The 21,879-nt window shown below is 36.1% G+C and overlaps 1 protein-coding gene and 1 pseudogene across 1 annotated transcript in view; one reads left to right on the top strand and one right to left on the bottom strand.

Moving 5' to 3' along the window:
- Positions 1 to 18,003, top strand: part of AAMDC (adipogenesis associated Mth938 domain containing) — a 53,784-nt gene extending 35,781 nt beyond the window's left edge. Inside the window, exons 3-4 of the mRNA XM_074303991.1 lie at positions 15,838 to 15,933; positions 17,820 to 18,003. Of these exons, the coding sequence (XP_074160092.1) occupies positions 15,838 to 15,933; positions 17,820 to 17,960 (237 nt within the window). The 3' untranslated portion in view covers positions 17,961 to 18,003. The remainder of the gene's footprint in view (positions 1 to 15,837; positions 15,934 to 17,819) is intronic.
- Positions 11,214 to 11,836, bottom strand: LOC141559700 (large ribosomal subunit protein uL18 pseudogene; annotated as a pseudogene).
- Positions 18,004 to 21,879: the final 3,876 nt, after the last annotated feature.

Below are 21,879 nucleotides of genomic sequence, written 5' to 3'. Positions count from 1 at the left end.
TTGCAGGTGAAGCTGAGACAAAGAGATACTCCACCCTTTGACACTCCCATCCTCATAACTTGTTATAGTGTATTTCCTTTCCCTTCAGCAATCAAAAGTTCTAGAAAAAAATGTCTTTCCTCACTGCTTCCATTCCTCTCTTCTCATGCACTTCTTACCCCTATGTAATATGGCTTTCAGCCTCACTATTCAATTGAAACTGAATCTCTCTCAAATCACCAGTGAGCACTGACTGCTGACTCTCGTGACCTTTTCTTATTCTTCATTTTCCTTTACCTGTGTCTCAGCAGTTGAGGCTTTTCACCCTCTCCTTTTGGCATTGTTATGTCACTGCTCCCTCTTGTCTCTTTTCCCAGCTTATCATGCATGTCCCACTCTACTGTGGGCAGCTTCTAGGCCCTCAAAGTGACCTTATCAACTGTTCTGGATAAAGTGATCTTTTTTATGTAAATAACTGCAAATCTATTAGATCTAGCTTCATCTCACGGGCTGCCTATTGAACATTTCACTGTCCCCTACACATGAAATTTGCCCTTACATGTCTCAGAATCGCTAGATTCCCTTAATGCTCAGGTAAGGCACTTTCTCTGACATTTCTGAATGAGGTGAGGTGAGCTCTTTCAAGACAGTTGTAAAATTGAGTAAGGCTTCATCTTCTTCAGAGTTTGAGTAGGCCTGAAGGACTTTGAGCATTGATTCAAGGGCATAATTGAGTCCCTTCCCAGGACACAATCTCCTCCCTATTTCAGTCAAATATGGACAACTATGTACTTATTGGTCAAGTTCAATTTCATGGTTAGATCTCTCCTTTAGAATGTAAGACTCTCAGCCAATGAGGATGAGGGTCAGTGGTGGGAGGGGGTGTTTTGCATTAGGGATTAAAGGTGCTGCCCCGCCCACAGGAGGCGCTTTGCTTCACTCTAGAGCTCTCTCCAGCTTTTTTATTAAATGGTGTTCCCTCACCATTTCCATACCACACATTTCCACTACAAATATTGGTCTCCCCAGCTTCTTTCTAATATCTCCGCAAGCCCCAAACTACTTTGTATTTACTTAGCATATATTTTATATTTACTTGTGTGTGTGTTGTTTCCCCAGAAAGAATGTAAGCTTCTTGAGGAAAAGAATTAATTAATATTTTTCTTTGTATCCCAAGCATCTAACATATTCTCAGCACATAGACGGCTCTTAGATAACTGTCGAGGAACTGAATGATATGATATGCTGCATGTTCAGTGATCTGTGACAGTGGTTTTATTCCTTAGGAGAAAATATTCCATAGAATTAACATTTCCATCCATTCCTGCTTTCTCCAAAAAAATAAAAATATCCTACTGTAGAAGGCCAGAACTCTGGAAAAGTATACTTGAAACAAGGATACTTACAACAAGGTGTTAACTTAGTGTGATTGATGAGATGATGGCTCCCTAGTTCACGTATATATTTAGTACTTAGCATGGTGATGTAATGGTTCTCTAGTTCACACATACATAGTGTGCTGTAATAATGTAATCATACTGAGGTATTTAAGGGCTGAGAGGACTAGAAATAGAGACATTCAATCTTTGATCATCCTCCTGGTGGCTCTCCTGCCTCCTTTACTCCTCCACTAAGATCAAGGTTGGAGATCCTCTAGAGAGCTAGTCCAGACATTAAACTCTACAAAACAAACTCCATCAAAATTAATGGAAAAAATGGTGGTACTTTTGTGGTTTCTGATTTTTAAAAATATTAATATTTTATATTTTTATAGTTCTTTGAGAGACAACTGGTGGCACAGTGATAGAATATGAATCTTATAGGCTATAGAACTTAAAAATGGCACAGCCAAAAGCAATACCATAATGGCCTAATATTGTTATGATCTTGAACAAGGCATTTCATTCCCCTGATTCTCAGCTTCTTCCATCTATAAAATGAAGGCATTGGATTGGATAATCCCAAAAGTTACCTTTCAGCTATTCTACTTCATTAATAAGACTATGCATGAACTGAAGAAAGAAAGGATGCTCAAATCCAAATTGGGTCAATCCTTCCCTCTTCCTCACCCCAATTTGGGTACTCAAGGCAGGGACAAGGCTGGTGAATACTGTCTGTCCTCTACTGAATTAACAAACATTTATGAAGTGCTTACCATATGACAGGAACTGTATTAAATATTAAGCTGATACCAAAAAAAAAAAAAGAGGCAAAAAACAGAAGCTTCCCTCAAAGAGCTCACCTTCTAATGGGACAGTATGTAAATAATTAAGTACATATACGAAAGATATAGAGTAGATGGAAGATAGTCTCGGAGGAAATCACTAGCATCTGAAGGGGTCTGAGAAAGACCTCCTGTTGAAGGCAGGATTTAATCTGATTCCTGAAGGAGGCAGGTGTTGAAGGTAAGGAGGGGAAACAGTCCAGGCATGGAAGACAACCATTCAAAAGCACAGAGACAAAAGACAGATTAAGGCAGCCCTGTAGTCCAGCCTCCTGACTATACCTACCAGCAAGGCAGAAAGCCAGAAAATTTCAGGGAAATACAAAAAAAGCTGAAACACCAACAATTTCAAGAGCAAATCCATAAAAGGTCAGTGTATAAGCAGGTAAATTAACAGATAAGATCTTTAAACAGAATTCAAAACTCTCTTAACAGATATTCCAAGAGAAAGGAAAGTGAAACTGCCTGGTGAAGTACAGATTCCTAAAGAAAATGGGCATTAAAAATTAAAAAGACAATTTCAAGATACTACTACACATCTGTCAAATTGGCTAAGATGGCAGGAAAAAATAATGATGAATGTTGGAGGGGATGTGGAAAAACTGGAACACTGATGCATTGTTGGTGGAGTTGTGAAAGAATCCAACCATTCTGGAGAGCAATTTGGAACTATGCCCAAAAAGTTATCAAACTGTGCATACCCTTTGATCCAGCATTGCTGCTATTGGGCTTATATCCCAAAGAAATACTGAGGAGGGGAAAGGGACCTGTATGTTGCAAAATGTTTACGGCAGCCCTATTTGTAGTGGCTAGAAACTGGAAAATGAATGGATGTCCATCAATTGAAGAATGGTTGGGTAAATTATGGTATATGAATGTTATGAAATATTATTGTTCTGTAAGAAATGACCAACAGAAAGATTTCAGAAAGGCCTGGAGAGACTTACATCAACTGATGCTGAGTGAAATGAGCAGGACCAGGAGATCATTATACACTTCTTTTTGAGGATGTATTCTGATGGAAGTGGATATCTTCAACATAGAGAAGATCTAATTCAGTTCCAATTGATTAATGATAGACAGAATCAGCTACACCCAGAGAAGGAACACTGGGAAATGAGTGTGAATCTGTTTGATTTTTCTTCCCAGGTTATTTTTACCTTCTGAATCCAATTCTTCTTGTACAACAAGAGAACTGTACGATTCTGCACACATATATTGTATAACATATTTAACATGTATAAGACTGCCTGCCATCTAGGGGAGGGGGTGGAGGGAGGGAAGGGAAAAGTTGGAACAGAAGTGAGTGCGAGGGACAATGTTGTAAAAAAAAATTACCCATGCATATGTTCTGTCAATAAAAAGTTATAATAAAAAAAAATAAAACTAAAAAAAATAATATGGGCATTAAAAAAACAACCAACTTATACTTCCATACATAAAATATTCCATTATATTTTCAGTTGAGTCTTCTCCAAAGTACATCTTCTGAAAATAGTTAAATAAAACACAATCAATTTCTTTAACATTTTATGGAAAAGATGAATCTGAAAGTTAGTTCCAACATTGACCATTATTTTTATCTGATTTTTTTTTTGTTATCTTTATTTACATAGTTGTGGTAATTTTATATGTTCTTTTAGTTTTGCTTTGTTCACTCTTATCATTTCATACAAGTCTTCCCGTATTTTTTTGAATTAATCCCATTTTGTCATTTTTCATGTCAAAGTGATCTTCTATTACCTTTGCATACCACAGTTTGTTTAAACATCCCCAAATCCATGGGCACATAGTTTGAATCTTTTTTTGGTTTTGGATTTGGGATTTTTTCCCCATTATAATTTCATTTGGATGTATTTTTTTTCTTCATTTTTTTGGGGGAAAGGGGATTGCTCATGGTTACACAGCCAAGTAAGCATCAGACTTGAACCCAGGTCCTCCTGACTCCAGGGCCAGTGTTCTATCCACTGCACTACCTAGCTTCCCCTTTGGTTTTTTCTTTTTGTCAACAACTTCTTTGAACCTTAAACCCAGTAGTGAGATAGTTGGTGATGAAGTACTAACAAGTTTCATCCCCTTATTGCACAGGTTCATGATAACTAGAACATATCTCAACTTCACCAACAATGAATTAATGTGCTTTTTTTCCCTTTGTTCCAAAGAACAAAATGAAGTAAGATCTCTCACCAACTCCAAAATTGGTATAGACCTGAACAACACCCAAGGACATACCTACCTCCTCTTCCTGCTATTCTTCCATATTATAATTCACTTGCTACCTCAACCTAAACCAAATATGGGCAGCTATCCTCTTATTGCCCAAAGCTCCATTTCCTGTCTCTGAGGTAGTTCTGCATTTAGAATGTAAGATTCATTCCTTTGGCCAGTAAGGATGAGGGTCAGTGGTGGGGAGGGATTTTTTGTCTTATTTAATCTGCTGTTCTATCTCTCTAAGGTGCTTCCTCCCTTCACTGCTTCTACTTCTTGGGAAAACATGTAATAAACCTTTGTTTTGCTCCTAGAGATATCTCCAGATCTTTTATTATATGGTGGTCTCTCACCTCTCCGTCTGAGCCACATATCAATTTGATATACACAAGGTTGTGAGATCTCTGCATTGTTTTCATTTGAATTTTTCTAGTTAGTAACTGTTTTTGAGCACTTATATTAACTTTTCTCACTTAACTTCATTTCAATTTAAGTACTTGTTGAGCATTTATTGTATGTCAAGAACTGTATTAGACATTTGAGACACAAAAACAGAGTATGTTGTTATCTTTCCTTAAGAGGTTTACATGCTACTGGGAAATAAGGAAGAAGCAAGTAACATGTAAAGAAACAAGGATATAGATAATATAAGCAAAATAATTTTATGGAGAAAATAATGAGGTAAGAAAAAGGATAGGAGATGAACTGCAGCTGAGCTTTGAGAAATGCAAAGAGCAAAAGAACTATATGTAAGATGGTGACAAAGAACTGGAAACTAAGATGATATCTATCAATTAGGGAATGACTAAGTACACAAATTTCATCATACACAATTTATTATGTATGAATGGAATACAGTTCTGTTAAAAATGATGAAGGGGATAGTTTCAGAAAACCTTGAAAAAAATGATATGAACTAATGAAGCAGGTTGCTTCAAGTGAGCAGAACCAAGGAAACAATTTGTACTATACAAATAGTATTGTAAAGATTAACAGCTTTGAAAGACTTATGAATACTGATGAATGAATGTGTAGCAACCAACAACTGTTTTGGCAGTCCAGTGATGAGACCTACTGTCCACTTCCTGACAGAGGTAATGGACTCAGGGTTCAGAATGAGACATTTTATTTTTTACATAGTCAGTGCAAGAATTTGTTTTGCTTGCATTTTCATTTGTATTACAAGGGTTTAGTTTTCTTTCCAATATGGAGGAATAGTAAGAGTAAAATAAGGTAATTGTTTTTGTTTTTTGTTTTTTAAGAGCCAGGGGTTCCATTAGGCAAAAGTGAGTGGGAGAATTATGACAAAAATGGGGTCAACCTGCGCAGAGGCATTTGGCCAGAGATAAAATGTTGTCTGCAGGAATAGCAAGGTCAGGTTAGCTAGAGGAAAGCTTCTTAAACTGTGGGTTATGACCCTAAATGGGACTGTGGAACTGAATGTGGAGGTCACAAAAAATTTGGCAAAAGCAAAAGGTATCAGATATTCCATCAAAATTTAGTTCTTTATGTAAAAATAAACAAGTACATCTGTCTCAGTATGTAAATTTGTTCTCTCAGCTTTAATAAATGATAAAAGTATATGTATACCAAAGAATTGGTTTAAAATAAAAATTTCTTTATGATTTATTATTAGTACATTTTGGTTTTTATACCTTATATACCTGGGTTCGCATAAAACTTTCTCAGGCAAAAAGAGGTCACAAGTAGAAAAAGTTTAAGAAGCCCTGAGCTAATGTATGCATGGAAAAAAAGAATGTGAAATAAACCTGTGAAGATGGATTTGAATAAGATTGTGATGATGCCAAACACCAAACGCGAGTATTTGTACATTATTTTAAGTGCATTAAGGAGCTACTAGTACTTTAAGAATATAATTGGAGAGGGGAAGTGAGGATGGATGGCTATATAAGTAAAGATATGGAGATGAAAGTGAGACATATTAAAGAGTTATTAGCCTCCATTGCTTGGGGGTTGGGAGATGAGAGAAGAGTTGGAGATGATTATAAGATTGTAAACTTTACATTGGTAGTACTCTTAACAGAAATGAGTTATGGGGAAAGATGATTTAGTGGAGAATAATAAAGAATTCTGTTTCATACATGTTGAGTTTAAGATACCTGTGGGACATCCAAGTGGAGATATCCATCTGGCAGTAATCTGATCAAAGCTCTATAGAAATATTGGTGCATATACAAATTTTGAAGTATCTGTGTAGAATAAACTATTGAACTCATGGGGACCTTATGAAATCTCCCAAGACGAAGCAGAGAAAGAACATAAGACCTTGACAGAATCTAAGACATACCCACATAGAAGGAAGCAGGACATGGATGATAATCTATCAAGGAGCTTGAAAAGAAGCAATCAGAGAAGGAACCAAGAGAGACACATGTCACAAAAACCCCAGGAAGGAGAGTGTGTGCTAGAGCAAGGCTTCTTAAATAAACTTTTTCTACTAGCAATCCCTTTTCTCCTAAGAAATTTTTTAGGCATATTCAATCAAACATTTGCTGATAATAAATTATAAAGACATTTATTTTATTTATTTATTTAATATTTTTCCTCAGTTACATTCAAAGCAATTTTTTAATATTTGTTTTTAAAATGTTTAAGTTCTAGGTTCTCTCCCTTATTCCCACCCACAATTAAGAAACCACATGGGAAGTTATACAAAACATTTCCATAAAAATCAAATTGTGAAAGAAAACCTAGATCTCCCACCCTAATGAAAATAAAAACTCTCAAGAAAAATTAAGTTTAAAAAAAAAAAAGTTAAAGAGCCATGTATTCAGGCATAATCAGGTCCTTCTCTGGGTATAGATAGAATTTTTCATAAGTCCTTCACAGTAGTCATGGATGATTTACTATTGAGAATAGCAAAGTCATTTACAGCAGGTCATCCCAGAACATTGCTATTATTTTATATATAGTATATTTCACTTTGCCCTGGGTTCATGGAGGATTTTCCAGTTTTTTGTTTTCTTTTTCTTTTCTGAAAGCATCCTGCTCATAGAGAATTTATTTTGAAACAGTTCTTTGGTATACATATAGTTTTAGCATTTATTAAAGACAAAAGTAGATGAGATGGGCATGCTTGTTTTTACATAAAAAATTAAATCTTGATAGGATATTTGATATTGTGAGTTGTAGAACATCTTCAACATTTTTCAGAGTTGATCAAGATTTTAAATTTATAATTGTCAGTGTTGAGAATGCTGCTTTTCATGAGTAAGTAGAACAAAATGACAGAGGTACGTTTAGGACCATTTCAGAAATTGTTGGAAATTCTGTCCTAACCCCAAGCCAAAATTCATTTAACAATTTTTTTAAAGAAACTTAAATTTTTTTTATAGTTTTTTTTGTTTGTTTGTTTGTTTGTTTCTTTGGTTTTATGCTGAGGCAATTGGGGTTAAGTGACTTGGCCAGACTCACACAGCTAGAAAACTCAAGTTTTAAACAAACCATGTTGCTTGTAAATTTTTCTTGAACTTTTAATAGCAGGTGGCTGAGGTTTTTTTGTTTTGTTTTGTTTTGCTTTGCTTAATTTCAACTAAACATTGTTTATGAACCCAACTTAGATTTTTAGAATCAAAATTTGAAGGGAAATATTTCTGAAATTGTGTCTCCAGGTACTTCAGATGATGTTATAACTTTTACATAGCTATTAACATTTCTAAAGAACATTTTCCACCCTATTCTTCTATATGTTAACTTTTTTAGTTATTTAGTTAACTTTTCAATTATATCTTTTAACATTAATATGTTAAAATTTTCTTGAAGTGACATGTTTACCCATTGTGGAGAGCAGTTTGGAACTAATACCCAAAGGGCTACAAAACTGTGCATACCCTTTGACCTAGCAGTGCCATTAATGGATTTGCATCCCAAGGAAATCATAAAGGATGGGAAAGGACCCAAATGTGCAAAAATGTTTGTAGCAGCTCTTTTTGTAGTGGCAAGAAACTGGAAACTGAGTAGATGCTCTTCAGTTGGGGAATGGCTGAATAAGTTGTGATATATAAAGGTAATGGAATATTATTGTTCTATAAAAAATGATGGACAAGCCAATTTTAGAAAGGCCTGGAAAGATTTACATGAACTGATGCTGAGTGAAACAAGCAGAACCAGGAATACATTGTATACAATATCAAGAATGTGCCATGATCAACTGTAAAAGTCTTGCTTCTTCTCAATAGTTCAATGACCTGAAGTAATCCCAAATAGACCTTGGATAGAAAATGCCATCTGCATCCAAAAAAAAGGACTATTAAGATTGAATGTAAATCAACACAGAAGTTGTTCACTTCTTTTTTCTGTTTTTTGGTTTTTTTTTTCCTCTCCCATGGTTTTTCCTTTTTGTTCTGATTTTTCTCTCCCAACAAGATTGATAAAGCGATGTGAATTAAAAATAAATGAATTAATTTTTTTAAAAAGAAAATATAAGAAGAAAAAAATGTGACACGTTTACATCACTGAGTTTTTTTAAATATCCAACAAGTGTTTTGAAAGCCATGAGTCATTATGAGAAAAATAACAAAATTGAATTGCTACTCAATCAAAAATATAACAACTTCATTTTTCTATTTCAATAATCTTTTTAAACTTCATTCTCTTGATAGCTATCTTACTTCTGTATGTAGTAATAACCTTTTGCAATCAGAGTCCATGTCTTTGCAAAGGTTTGAAAACAAAGAGCAATTAAGGACTTGGCTTTTAATGAATTTAATGATTTTGATAGTATTGAAAAGCACAACATCTAATACTGGTGATATTTTTTTTAGCTACCAGTGCCTCTTCATCAATCACGAAGTCAGTAAAAGTCCTATGTTCATTGCCATCAGATTTAATTTTTGCTACAAATCCATCATTCTCATCCATCATTGCTTCAGTACCTTCTGTACAGACTCTAATACAATTTTTAAACCTTCCTTGACTTATATATCTCCTCATGTGTTCTTTCAAATAATTCCTCATGTATGCTTTCATAAACATTGGGCTGCCATGAAAGCCTGGTAAAAACTTACTGGAATTGGTAATTACTAATTTCAGAATTTCTTTTGAAAAATAGCATCATTTGATAAAGGAATTTTGTGAATTTCATCCCCATACTTTTTCTCATGAACTAATTTTTGACATTTTAATAGCAACAGCTAACACAAGATCTTCTATTATGTTGGGCTTTTTAGTTTTTGCAGTTAAATAAATTTCATAAGATGCAAGTAAATATTTTTCATTGATAGTAACAAATTTATTTGAAGATCTTCAAAGTTGTTCAAAATATTCCTTTGGTTTATTGCAGTATGCTGCATGCTTGATATTAAGATGTTGATTTAGTTGCCTGGTTTCAAGCTTTCCACAGCCAAAACTTCATTTCAAATTTATTGTTAGTTTGAAAATCATAGAAAATTACAGATTTTGATGTATTAGCTATCAGTCCTGGGCTCTGAAGAAACACCGCCTTCTGAGCAACTCAAGGGATGTTTTGGGGCAGTTCCACCTTTTCTTTTTGTCTTCCCTCTTAGATTTCTTTTTGTACATTGGATTCTTCAGTAAACCAGCATGAGCATACCCTTTAATCCTCAAGGGCAGGCAATATTAGAGAGAAGAAACAGAGATATTAAGACACTCCTACAAAATCAAAAAGAAAGGGGGAGGGGGAGAAGGTTCTCACCTTGTCACTGTCCAGACAACCTGAGTTCTCACCTGGTAATCCTAACATCTCCCCCTTTCTTTTGATTTAGAACATAGGGTGGTCATGACCTTGAAACATAAATCCATCAATATGGGAGGCATTGCACATAATTACATAGATTATATAAATACATAGTAACATAACACATGCTAGAAGTATATAACAAATAACATGATCAAATAATCATAAATTGAAAATTTATAAATGTCCATAAGTCCATTGTTCATTAGTCTCATCTTGTGTTAGGAAGTCCAATGATTCCTGCTGGTTTTAAAGTTCTTTAACAGTCTTCTTATTAGCCATGCTCTTTCAGTGTCAAATGTTTCTTAGATTTTATCCTTTGTTTTGAGGTCTTTCTCCTTTTTTTGTCTCTCTCTGGTGGACAAGGCGAATACAACTCGTTGGCACCCATCTGATTCCTTCTCCATCTGAAGAAATACAAGCAAACCCTCTCTCCCAGATAGTTAACCTATCTAATTACCTTCTATTTATCACTTTCTAAATCTCTTCTCATCATCTGACAATTACATTGGAGTTGTTTGCACTGGACACAGCCCTGTTGGTTTAAAAGGCCTGTATTCTCCCCAAGTGTAATCCATTTTTGCAATCTGATTGCCTTTTGGCTGACTTATCAGGTAATCCCTTTCTGCCATGTGATTACTTTTCTGCTGGTTGATCAAATCAGAGTCCTGACCTTCTAAAGGCTCTTTGGGTATAACATCAGCTCCCATCATGCCCCAAGTCTTTTTTGCCTGGGGCCCTGGATCTGGGCCCCTCATCCCATTTCCCTGAATTATTCTACACTCTGATGCCCAATGGAGTCCTCTGTTGCATTTTGGACATAGGGTTTTAGGTCTTCTCTCACCCTGTCTTCTCACTGTATCTCCATATCTACACTGAGCTCTTATATGTTCAATTTTTCCACATCGAAAACATCGCCGAGTTTCTCTAAAAGTCCCTTGTCAGGAGGGACCCTGTCTTTCCACGTTCATCATCATCCGGGTGTAAAAAGCATTTGTTCCCACTGTAGCACAGCGTCTTATGATCTCCTCTAAGGAGCTCTCACCTTGTCACTGTCCAGACAACCTGAGTTCTCACCTGGTAATCCTAACAAGCATTGAATTCTTTGCTTTCTGAATCATACCTAGGGAAGCGTTTGGTACTGTAAGGACTAGACGGATCACCATACACAGCTTCCTTAATGGCCCTAAATTCTTTGTTTCCTGTGGTAGTTCTGGCAACACTTGCATCCAATAGCAGGTGAAAGCACCAGGCTGACCCTCGATGCTTTCCACATTGTATTCATCTTTGGTCACTTCTGCCTGGACTTGCCCAGGCCAAATCTGTTAAGAAGCCCGCAGGCTGCACAGGCTGGCGCAGTGAGCAGCACACCATACCTCAGTAACTCATGGGCATGAGCCACACAGTCACATCCCCTTCTCTACGGGCATAAGCAATCTGGCAGATGCCGTCTCTGTTGGGAACCCAGACTATCATGTGATACTTGGGGGTGTTATTTATTCTTGTTCTTGTCCTGGATCAGGGGCATTTTTCCCTCCCTTCTCCAGAGCTTCACCTGGTATCTCTTGAAGTAGGCCTTGTTCTTGACCACTTTAACAAATCCCATCATGATGAATGAGACCAAGCCCTCAGCAAAGACCAAGGGACCTTGTAGTGCTAGGGGGAAAAGTGTCAGAAACTGACACTTAATTACAAATTAAGCCAAGAGATTTTCCCCACACCTTTATCATTAGATAAATGATTTGACATGTTTTCTTTTTATTGTCAATTTAGTATACTAAAATCTAATTGTGAAATCTCTGCTGCATTGTTGTCAGTATTTTTAGCTCTTCTAACTTTAGCCATTTATCCATAACCAAAAAATGTTTTGTTCTTAAATATAAATATTCCTAATAATTGTTCAAATAAATGCTATTTTAGTTTATGAAATTACATTTGTTTGTGTTTAATTTTAAAAATTGATGTTCATATTGGAGTGGTGATAAGATATTATTAAAGGGGTTTTATCTTTACCTGATGCAATTAAATACTTATGTTTGTAACAAAAGAAGGAGATAACTGCAATTTTAAAAATCAAACATTCTAACAGTACAATCCAAAGATATACTAGATACTTAATGCTTGTTTTACATAACTTCACATATGGTTTCTTAATTATGAATAGTGATAAGGGAGAGAAACTAAAACTCAAAAAATTTGAAAACTAATTATTTTTGTTTTGAATGTAACTGGGGAAAGTATTAAAAAAAATAACTAAAGTACTTAATGCTGAAGAATGATGATAGGAAAGTAATCAAAGTCTATGTTGTTTGTAATTAACTTACTATATTTCCATAAGAGCAGAAAACTTTATAGGTACAGTAAAAACAGTGAAATTCATAATATTCAGTAGTCTCACATCTGAGCCAAGGTATTTCAACAATGTTGGTATATTTGTGACAGTGCAAAGTGCACATTTTTTAAAAATTAATTTTATAATTATAAATTTTTTTGACAGTACATATGCATGAGTAATTTTTTTATAACATCATCCCTTGTATTCATTTTTCCAGATTTTCCCCTCCCTCCCTCTATTCCCTCCCCTAGATGACAGGCAATCCCATACATTTTACATGTGTTACAGTATAACCTAGATATAATATATGTGTGTAAATCCAATTTTCTTCTTGCACGTTAAGAATTGGATTCTGAAGGTATAAGTATAAACCTATAAGTAACTATAGACAATAGTGCTAATATTTTACATTCAATTCCCAGTGTTCCTTTTCTGGGTGTAGTTGTTTCTGTCCATCATTAATCAGCTGGAAGTGAGTTGGATCTTCTTTATGTTGAAGATATCCACAAAGTGCACATTTTTTATGTTCAGCACCAAGGCAATAAGTGAAATCATGTAATGCAACATGATGGGCAAGCATTGCCAGAAACACCTCAGATTTCATTATGTATTTAATTTTGAATTAATTTTTGGTAGTTGTATTCAGAAACCTTTTATTATTGCCAACTTTTTCTTGACTTCCATTTTCAGTTACCCAATCCCACAGAAGCTTTATCCTAGAATAGAGTAGTTAACAATATTAAGTAAAAAAATATATTTTTAAAATGTTATATGTGGTCTAGAGAGTTCAGACTTTTTTATGTAACTCCAGAATTGAGAACTTGGAAGAATGCAGAGAAGGTGCAGGAAGGCAGTATTTAGCTAAGTGAGCTAAAAGAACTTTATAACAGTTAGAATTGTTCAAATATAGCATGAGTTTCCTAAAGAGGAAAATGAGTCTTTAATCATTTTTAGTATTCAGGAAGAGGCTGAAAGATCACTTCTTGAAACTGTTATAGCTTGCCACAAAAATAAAGTCAGATTTAAATAATTGGAAAGACATTCAGTGCTCTTGGATAGGCCGAGCGAATATAATAAAGATGACAATACTCCCCAAACTAATGTATTTATTTAGTGCTATACCAGTCAGACTCCCAAGAAACTATTTTAATGACCTAGAAAAAATAACAACAAAATTCATATGGAAGAATAAAAGGTCGAGAATTGCAAGGGAACTAATGAAAAAAAAATAAGATGAAGGTGGTCTAAGTGTACCTGATCTAAAGCTATATTATATAGCAGCAGTCACCAAAACCATGTGGTATTGGCTAAGAAATAGACCGGTCGATCAGTGGAACAGATTAGATACAAAGGCCAAAAAAGGGTACATCTATAGCAATCTAGTCTTTGACAAACCCAAAGATACTAACATTAGGGATAAAAATTCATTATTTGGGGGAAAACTGGAAATTAGTATGGCAGAAATTAGATATGGACCCACACTTAACACCATATACCAAGATAAGATCAAAATGGGTCCATGATTTAGGCATAAAGAGTGAGATAATAAATAGATTAGAGGAACAGAGGATAGTCTACCTCTCAGACCTGTGGAGGAGGAAGGAATTTATGACCAGAGGAGAACTAGAGATCATTATTGATCACAAAATAGAAGATTTTGATTACATCAAACTAAAAAGTTTCTGTACAAACAATACTAATGCAAACAAGATTAGAAGGGAAGTAACAAATTGGGAAAATATTTTTAAAGTTAAAGGTTCTGATAAAGGTCTCATTTCCAAAACATATAAAGAATTGACTCTAATTTATAAGAAATCAAACCATTCTCCAATTGACAAATGGTCAAAGGATATGAACAGACAATTCTCAGATGATGAAATTGAAACTATTTCCACTCATATGAAAGAGTGTTCCAAATCACTACTGATCAAAGAAATGCAAATTAAGACAACTCTGAGATACCACTACACACCTGTCAGATTGGCTAAGATGACAGGAACAAATAATGATGAAAGTTGGAGGGGATGTGGGAAAATTGGGACACTAATACATTGTTGGTGGAGTTGTGAAAGAATCCAACCATTCTGGAGAGCAATTTGGAACTATGCCCAAAAAGTTATCAAACTGTGCATACCCTTTGATCCAGCATTGCTGCTATTGGTCTTATATCCCAAAGAAATACTAAAGAAGGGAAAGGGGTCTGTATGTGCCAGAATGTTTGTGGCAGCTCTTTTCATAGTGGCTAGAAACTGGAAGATGAATGGATGTCCATCAATTGGAGAATGGTTGGGTAAATTATGGCATATGAATGTTATGGAATATTATTGCTCTGTAAGAAATGATCAGCAGGAGGAATACAGAGAGGCTTGGAGAGACTTACATGAACTGATGCTGAGTGAAATGAGCAGAACCAGAAGATCACTATACACTTCAACAACAATACTGTATGAGGATGTATTCTGATGGAGGTGGAAATCTTCAACATAAAGAAGATCCAACTCACTTCCAGTTGATCAATGATGGACAGAAATAACTGCACCCAGAGAAGGAACACTGGGAAATGAATGTAAATTGTTAGCACTACTGTCTATCTACCCAGGTTACTTACACCTTCGGAATCTAATACTTAATGTGCAACAAGGAAATGGGATTTACACACATATATTGTATCTAGGTTATATTGTATCACATGTGAAATGTATGGGATTGCCTGTCATCTAGGGGAGGGAGTGGAGGGAGGGAGGGGATAATTTGGAAAAATGAATACAAAGGTTAATGTTTAAAAAAAATTACTCATGCATATATACTGTCAAAAAATTATAAATAAATAAAATTTAAAAAAAAAAGAAACTGTTTTAGCAAATATTCTATATCAGGTAAGGGTTCTTTAAGAATCCTTATAACTGTGAAATGTAATACAGTTTATCTCAAGGTGGAGTTATATTTTGTTAAATTCTTTCCCCCTGATAGTTTAGTCCATCTATATCTAAGTATTTGAATTACTTTTCTATAAGAGCAAATTTTACATTAAGCCACATTCTTAGCATGATTTAAAATTCTCTATCAGTTAAAAACATCTTTGAAAGACAAAATTATTTTTATTTTTTTTTGAAAGACAAAATTTAATTTACATAGTATAAGAGAAGACAAATATTTCATAGATTCATAGGGTAGGAAGATACTTTTAAAAAATTATCTTTCTCATCTATCTTTAGACACAACTACATTATCCCTGTCAGATGAAAACTGATCTGTTTTTAAAGTCCTTTAGACAAGAAGATTCTTATAACTTGCCATGAGAACTCCCATTTGCAAAGGAAGGATAAAGAAACCAGTGTCCTAGACACATAGTAAACTTTTTGTTTCCTTGTTCAGCATTCTCCAGGTGTGCAGCCTGCAGATGTGGAGGAAGTAGCCAAGAAGGGTGTGGAAACCCTTGTAATTGGCCGGGGAATGAGTGAAGCATTGAAGGTGCGTATTGGACAATATGACATACCTCATAGCCGTGATCTTCTGGACCCTACTCTCTCTCCCTTCCTCCCCCCATTTTCTGTTACTTTAGAGTATGTAGCTTTGTGAATTCTCTGTCTATTAGGACCGTTGAACCTGATAGGACCTGATTTAGCAGCATAGGGTATCAGATAGGACCAGTGCCTATATCTTTTGCCTTCCATTGTGCTATTCCATCTCTGGGTCTTCTATTTTTCTTTTTCCAGGAAGGGTCTAGTCCTGGTATTCCTCAACAACCATACTTGTCCATTACTTGGCTATAAGTTCTTTCATAGTGATTTTTGTATAAGTGCTTGTAAAAGCTTCACTTGAAACCTTCCCCAAAAAGGCATAGCCAGGAAGGGTGGAGGAATGAGATAAGAAAACAGAGGACAAAATTTGTATCTATAAGGAAGTTACCTCTAGTTTCTCTTTTTAAATAAAAATAATTTTCAAAACACTATTGAATGGTACATAGAGCAACTATTATTCCAATTGTGTAACAATAGGAAATGGCTTCCATAGCACTTTTTCTATAGCACTTTTTTTCCTCACAAAAAGAGCAGTTGGTAAGTAAATGTATCCCCATTTTACTGATGAGCAAACTGAGGCTTATAGAAGTTGAGTGTCTTGTCTACTGTCATAGCAAGGAAGTTCTAGATCCAAACCTACCTTGTCCCCTTCAGTGCTCTTCATCATCCTGTGCTGTTTATCTTTTATGCCATAAATAAATCTAGCGATTCACCCAATACAAACCACAGGCAAAAGACAAAAAACTCTCAGTTGTGACTTATTCTCTTATACATTAGCTGAATGAGAACCAAATATAAGATCTGAGTTTATTTTCTCACACAAACAAAATTTCTAGAAAACTGGTTTACCTCCTTTAAGTACCAAGCTTTTAAATTTTCATTATAACTATTTTCATTGCTCTCCATCATGCTCTTCACAGCTGGAGGCTAAACCATTGGAGCACACTCTCTGGTAGACCTGAAGACAAAATATCACATGGTTGTTGTCAGACCAGTCTTAACTAAATGCATATAGTTGGCCACTAAAGGAATAATTGTATTTTGGCCACAGTAATTTATGAGACCATCTATGGAAATGTTTAATATTTGTGATACACATCTGTGGAGGAACTGATCCTTCCAGTGAAGGCACAGATGTATAGAAACACTGGATGGAAGCTCTTTTTGTGGCTAATACAGTTCCTTGTGTTATTAAATATAATAAATTAAATAGAACCAAAGCCCTTCCTAGTAACTTGGGAGCATTATTAACATCAATCTTTTTCCATCTTGACAATCCATTACAACTTTCAGATCTGAAATTGCCCCTGCACTAAGTGCCCCCATACATTTAGATAATTGAATTTTTCAGTTTTTGTTTTGCTTGGTTTTCTGTGTCTGCTATTTATATCCTTTAGCTTTTCTGACTCCTCCCTCCCTGGCATGTTATCAACTGTCACTTTTTGTTGTTCACTGGGTATTTCTGTGCAGTCTGATCCTGCCTCTCTGATTGACAGCTTCTAATCTGCTGTAGGTTAGAAACAGAGCTGAACAACAGTTGTCATGACTATTTTTAAAATAGGAATAAACATATACTAGAGCTGGACCTCTCAGGAAGATAGTTTTAGTGTGCAGACTTTCTGACATCTCTCTTAGCTTTCCAGACACCTTTTCTGTGTCCTTCTGGGTTTTCAGCCGTACCCCAGAGGGTCAGACTCGCTGGGCAAATGATGTTTTGTGAATGAGATGTCACCATCCTCAAGCTTGTAGTAGGCTCATATCCTAGTGGTGATGAAAAAGAGTCCTGAACAGTAAGGGCCTATAAGCTTAAATTTATTGTGCTCCTCTCTGCCCCAGGTGCCGGCCTCCACTGTGGACTACCTCCGGAGACAAGGGATTGATGTTGTGGTCCTCCAGACAGAGAAGGCCGTGAAAGAGTACAACGCCCTGGCTGCCCAGGGTGTCCGGGTGGGGGGCGTCTTCCACTCGACCTGCTGACCCACCTCCCCAGTTTGGAGAAAATAAAACAGTACTTACAGCCTCTCCTCTTGACCCAGTCATGTGCCAAACACCATGCTGAATGCTTGCAGATGGAGATTTGGAGACAAGGAGCTTAGTTTCATGGGGAAGATAGCACCCAAAAGGAAAAAAGAGCCAGAAAGCAGAAGGAAAGTGGGGAGGGGGCATGAGAGAGATCTCAAGGGCACAGCTAAGTGGGATGGGCACAGCTGATTGGCCTGGATATTTTCCTCCAACAGAGCTCCCCAGTCAGAGGGAGGGAAGGATCCTGGGGCACAAGGGAGAAGTCCCAAGGTCTGTAGCTGGTTGGCAAAGAGAGGTCTAACCCAGGCTAAGTAAGAGCTTTTAAAATGAGGAATAGAAAAGAAATTTCACAGTAGGACATTTCTAGCAAGATTTGATGATCTTCCAATTTGCTTTTCTAAACCATTTGGTACTTGTGACTAGTCTCTCTTCCCATAATCTTCCTGTCTGACCACGTTCCTCCTACATCCTATGCATAGCACCTTCTAAAACTTTGTCCTAGGCTCTCTTATCTTTGGACACTGTCTGGTTTGTGATTTTTCCAATAACTTCATTCACATCTGCCTTATTAAAGATAGTCTACTATATATTACAATATTTTTTTAAATAACTTAAGGGTCATATTGTTATTCATATTATAATTTACCTCAGTTATAACCCTTTTCCACATTCAGCAATAGTCTTTGGAGCTATGTCTTTGTTGAAGGGTGTCTTTGTGAACTAAATGGCCTTAGACTGACTCACTTCTCATTTGGACTATTGCAACAGCCTTCCAATTAGTGCCCCTATCTCAAGTGTCTCTCCACAACAATCCATTTTTCACTTAGCTGACAAGATGATTTCCGTAAGTCCATGTCACCCTCCTGCTTATGGAGCTCCAGAGGTTATATAGCTGCCAGGAACAAATATAAATTCCCCTTACATTTAAAGCCCTTCATATTCTGGCCTCTTACTGTCTTTTTAGGCCTCTTAACCATTTAATTCCCCTCTATGAACACTAAAACCTAGCTACATTGACCTGTTTGCTATCCTGTGCTTCTAACATTGTGTGCCTTTGCACACAAACTGTTCCCAGGACATGGAACTCTATCTTTTGAAGATTCAGATCAAAATCTACTTTCTGTAAGAAGCCTTTTCCAATCATTCCAGCTACTAGTTCCTTCCCTTTTGAGATTACATGTAGCTAGTTATTTACATAGTGACTCCTCCATTAAATATGCCAGGCAAGATGGCGAAAAGTACAATCCTAGCCACAAGGGAGGCTTGGGCTGTAGGTTCCTGCTCAGGAGTTAGGGGCATCAGTGGGCTTTGCAAATCAGGTGATTGAGATATGTTCAACATTAAGTTGGTGAGCCTTTTCTGGGAGTGGGGAGACACCATATTAACTAATGAGGGGCAAAACGGCCCAGGTCAGAAAAAGAGTAAGTCAAAGCTCCCATGTCAATAGGTAGGAGGAGGGGGCCTATTAATTGCCCCTGCCCTTCCAGCCTAGGAAATGTGGGAGAGATGCAATCATTCATTCTCATGTATATACTGTATGAGAGTATTCTCATGCACACACAAACACACACACACACATATTCTCTTTCCATTAGGTCAAAATCTTTATTTTTCTTTATACACACACACACACATGTATTCTCTTTCTATTTGGTCAAAATCTCATTTTATTTTTCTTTATATATATATATACACACATATTCCATTTCTATTTGGTCATAAACTTTTTCTGTTTTTCTTTTTATCCCCAGTACTTAACATGGTACCCAATATGTAGTGCTAATTAACTACTTGTTGACATTTCTTCTTTAATGTTACTTCAATTGATAAACCCATATCCATGTCTGAAACTGAACTATATGGGGGCTGCAGCCCATACAGAAGCAGATGTATCTCTACAAAAGGTTATTCTCTAGTTGAGAGCTGTAGAGGTTGAATTGGAATTAGGGCCAGCAGTTTCTACCCCACTGCTCTTTCTAGAGCTCTGGTCTGTGTCCATCAGATTCCATGGTAGTCATTTTGACCCTCCACAGTGGAAAATCAAAGTGGATTAAAATACATGTTCGACTAAGAATGTTCAGCATGGAGAAGAGCAAAAGTAGGTCAAGTATGAGAGCTGACTTTAGATATGTGGAAAGGGGATTGGACTTATTCTTGCTATCAGAGGGCAGCACCAGAAGCAATAATGGAAGATCCAAAGAGCATAAATAGAAGGGAAAACCTCCTAAAAATGAGAGCTTTACAAAAATGGAGGCCCCATCACTGAAGGTCATGATGGGTCTGGTATTCCCTCAATGAATGTCTTCAAGAAATGACTGAAAGACAAAATCTCAGATATAGCTACTCTTTCATTCTTCTCTAGGTTCTACTTAGGACTCCCCAGACTTCTTTCTCTATCAGTCATGACCCAGCAAACTAATTACCTGGATGATTACTACTTCCCTATAACTCCTGATTGGTCAGTTCTACTCATAATCTCCATTTTAGGGAAAGTACTCCTGGCTCATCCTGTTCCCTTCTTTACACTTCTCCTGAGGTCCACTCCTCATCTTCAAACTATTCCTTCTCCTTTCCTTTTCTCAATCACCAGGCTTTTCTGTTTCCTTTTATGTGATGTCTTACTTTATTAGGATATAAACTTCTCGAGGGCAGACTGTGTTTCTTTTTGTTTGTATTTATATTCCCAGAGATTAGCACACTGTAAATTCTTGATAAAAACTTGTCCACTTTACTGAATGTAGGGAGGGTTCTTGGGATATAGATGGAGATGTACTGGAATCAGCTTTTAAGATTGTTAAATTTTTAATGAGCATTTATACCTCAAAAAATAAATAAATAATGTAATGATGGTTAAATGATAAATGAATAAATGGTGCAACATTTACTAATATACCTTTGGATATAAGCTGTATTAGATGGCCTCTTAATTCCTATCCACTTCTATGATTCTGATATTTTGAGAATTGAATTAATTCATGTATTTCCCACACAGGCATAAAAAATGGGCAGTTATCTAGATCCAGAAGTGAACAAGTAGAGGAAGTGAATCTGGATTGCATTTGTGAAGTGGAAAAACTATCAGTGATCCCAAATTGATCACAACTGAGCTCATCTCTCTAATACCAATATTTTCAAATAGTATATCTCAAATATATCACATTTATTTCAAATACACACTGTCACTGTATGAATATGAATCATGAAATAATATAATTTTCTACTTAGGCCAATTGCAACTCCACTACAACTTTTCTTTCTTTGAGATTTTTATCCCTATGTTTTTGGGAATACTCTAGGAAAGAAGTTGTATGTGTGTATAGAACCAAAGCTAGTTCCATAACCAATTCACCTTCTTGGATGTCTTTTATGCCACTTTTTTTTTTAATTAAAGCTTTTTATTTTCAAAACATATGCATTGATAATTTTTCAACATTGACCCTTGCAAAACCTTGTGTTCCAATTTTTCCCTACCTTCCTCCCCTAGATAGCAAGTAATCCAATATATGTATACATATTTATGCAATTATCTTGCTGCCCAAGAAAAATCAGATCAAAAAGAAAAAAATGAGAACAAATAAAACGCAAGCAAACAACAAAAAGAGTAAAAATGTTACGTGGTGATCCACACTCAGTTCCCACAGTCTTCTCTGGGTACACTCTCTTCATCACAAGATTATTGGAGCTGACCTGAATCATGTCATTGTTGAAGAGGGCCATGTCCATCAGAATTGATCATCGTATAGTATTGGCATATATCTGGTCCTGCTCAGTTCACTCAGCATCAGTTCATGTGAATCTCTCCAGGCTTTTCTGAAATCATCCTGCTGGTTGTTTCTTACAGAACAAAAATATTCATATATCATAATTTACTCAG

This window comes from Sminthopsis crassicaudata, chromosome 3 (genome assembly GCF_048593235.1).
Source record: "Sminthopsis crassicaudata isolate SCR6 chromosome 3, ASM4859323v1, whole genome shotgun sequence".
Classification (NCBI taxonomy): Eukaryota; Metazoa; Chordata; class Mammalia; order Dasyuromorphia; family Dasyuridae; genus Sminthopsis; species Sminthopsis crassicaudata.
This window is presented reverse-complemented; position numbering and strand designations above follow the sequence as displayed.